At 49.8% G+C, this 2,500-nt stretch overlaps 2 protein-coding genes across 2 annotated transcripts in view; both read left to right on the top strand.

Annotated features, from left to right (window-relative positions):
• The window catches only part of LOC126579170 (GPALPP motifs-containing protein 1), a 3,146-nt gene extending 1,997 nt beyond the window's left edge, over window positions 1-1,149 (top strand). The window contains exons 2-3 of the mRNA XM_050242524.1: window positions 1-764; window positions 836-1,149. The exon at window positions 1-764 is cut by the window's left edge and continues 424 nt beyond it. Of these exons, the coding sequence (XP_050098481.1) occupies window positions 1-764; window positions 836-991 (920 nt within the window). The 3' untranslated portion in view covers window positions 992-1,149. The remainder of the gene's footprint in view (window positions 765-835) is intronic.
• A 1,224-nt stretch (window positions 1,150-2,373) lies between these two features.
• LOC126570121 (cyclin-C) overlaps window positions 2,374-2,500 on the top strand; it is a 1,042-nt gene continuing 915 nt past the window's right edge. Inside the window, exon 1 of the mRNA XM_050227647.1 lies at window positions 2,374-2,500. This exon is cut by the window's right edge and continues 555 nt beyond it. Within this exon, the coding sequence (XP_050083604.1) occupies window positions 2,468-2,500 (33 nt within the window). The 5' untranslated portion in view covers window positions 2,374-2,467.

The following is a 2,500-nucleotide window of genomic DNA, read 5'->3' as shown; positions in this document are numbered from 1 at the left end:
CACCTGCGTTAGCACAGCCCTCGAAGAGTGAAAAGAGGGAGACTGAGGAGCCGGCCAAAGGCGTCATAGGACCCGCACTGCCACCTCATTTACTGGCCCGTAAAACGGAACACCAAGATGAAGAGCGTGAGGAGAAAACGGACCGGGGTGCGATCGGTCCTGCTTTACCCCCCGGAATGAAGCTTCCAGAAGCACAGCCTTCCCACGATCATGCGACCTCCGATTCGGAGCTATCGCCCTTCTCCGAACCGGAACAGGACGATGAACCAGACGGTGATGATGGTGAGGATGATGAGATGATTGGTCCCTTGCCAGGTACATCTGGCTCTCGAGCGAACGTGGAACTGGAACAGCGTGCGCTCGAGATGAAGATACGACAAATCGAGACTGCGGCGACCGGTGCCAATGGAGACCGGGAGCAACCGAAAGCACGCGAGGATTGGATGCTTGAACTGCCAGATATTCGCAAGATCAGTGACATGGGACTAGGTGCAAGGCAGTTCCGGACGCGCGAAAAGCAAGAAATCGGTGACCGAACGGTCTGGACTGATACGCCCGCCGATCGGGAACGTAAGAAAGCTTCGGGGGGTGGTGGATCGTCGAAAGCCGTCGATCCTGCCGTCGAACGAGAACGAGAGCGCGAACGGAAACTCATTGCAAAACGTGACAAAGAGCAGGAGGAGCTGGTGAAGCGCCACAAGAAAAAACACAAAAGAGACAAGGCGCTGCTAGAGATACATCAAAAGAAGCTTAAAAAAGAGAAGGTAAATCGTAGCATCCGTTGCGCCGACTGTGATGTGCCCTTATCGATATTGTCTTACAACTCTATTAACAGGAATCAAAAGGCGCTGAAGAATCGATCCGACGACCCTTCGATCGTAATGTGGACCTGCAGGCTAATCGTTTTGACGAGGCACAGAAGAAAGCAGTGCTCAAGAAAGCACAACTCTTGGACACACGGTTTTCCAGCGGCAGTTCCAAATATCTTTAGAAACGCGCCAGAAACTCGACGACGAAGGAACACGTACACCATTGCCGGCATGACTGCGCTATACATGTATGCGTAGTTTGGCAGGATTGTAGATGCTTTCATTAATTTTAAACAAACTCCAATTTTTTTCTACAACAATAAAGACAAATTGAGAAGAATGGTTTTGAAGAGCGATGATTCCAAAGCAAAGGAGATAGTAAAAACGACAGCGTATTTGGAGACCGCAGGTGATAACTAACTTAAATAACAAGAGCAAATGCAAACTGGAGGTACTCGGGACAAGAACATACCGTAATTAAAAAAGACTTCCTACCCTCAGCTGCGAAGATCGCCGCTTCGTCTTCGACTGTCCCTAGGTATAGTTCCTCCTCTTCCGCGGCGCTTTTTCTAGTGTACGTTAGTATTCTGCTGGCTGGGATGGTTCCCATCGACGCTTTTGGATGAATGAAGATGACCTCCGAAGGAATCGGAGGGCGGAAGCGAAGGACCATCAGCAAACGTTAGTCCTGAGGCAGCAGGAGGAACGGGAAGGGCGTCGGCACGGAGCCAGTCGTTACATCAGGAGGACACATCTTCCTAGAAGGGGAGTCTTGGCTCAATGGATTTCCATCTGACCCAGGTGCTCTCGGGACACGGGAGCCTACCGGCATTCGAAGAGCCCAAACCAATCTTCGAACGCTTGAACGCTTGAAAAATCCCAAGCAACCCATGATTTGTTGGAGAAGGAAGAGGAGCTCGCCCACCAAACAGAGAGAGTGGTTGTGTTTTTGATTTTATTTCTAGCGGTTTTCCCTGCTTTTCATCGTTCTTTTAAAGTTTCTAGGCACCTTGCCTGGTGGGAGAACAAGCCGGCGGAGCACCTTATCCGGCGCGAGCGGGAAAGAGCAGGGCACACAACTCCCTTACCATATTATTATATCGGGAAACGGTCCTTTGATGCTCTGCGCAACAAAATTGAGTTCGTTGGATACGGCGGATACTTGGGATTTGGCCCATAAGATACATCTGATATAATGTAGCAACCCATTTGTTAATTTTTGCAGCCTCACAATTCTCCAACAGCTTGCACTAAAAGAAAAAACAAAGAACTTGTAGATAATTTACGGAAAATCCGATGCGCACTCGACTCACCTCCATGTTTTCTCTCTCCTCGTGGATATCCATTTTGATAACTCAAGCGAATTCACGGGAAGCTTTACCTTATTCGATAGGATAGCGCGGGATTTGTTCCGGATCTAGAAGCCGGGCAAAAACCTCCGGAAATCCGTTGTCGTCGAATCGTTCAAATCGTGGGAGGGGGGGAGGGGGGACGTAAACAAACAAACCAGACGCTAGGGGGCGCTGTCTTGCGTTTTTCCCGCTCTCTTGTTTACCAACAAATCGCAGTTCGCCAAAACTCGCGCTTCTCGATCGCGATTTGTGTGGAAAAAAGGAAAAGTTTTTGGCCCATTTTGAACGCTGCACCCCGGGATCGCGATGGCTGGAAACTTTTGGCAGAGCTCGCACCAC

The sequence above is a fragment of the Anopheles aquasalis genome, chromosome 2, assembly GCF_943734665.1.
Source record: "Anopheles aquasalis chromosome 2, idAnoAquaMG_Q_19, whole genome shotgun sequence".
NCBI lineage: Eukaryota > Metazoa > Arthropoda > Insecta > Diptera > Culicidae > Anopheles > Anopheles aquasalis.
Note: the sequence above shows the minus strand (reverse complement) of the source record. Positions and strands in the feature narration are given on the sequence as shown.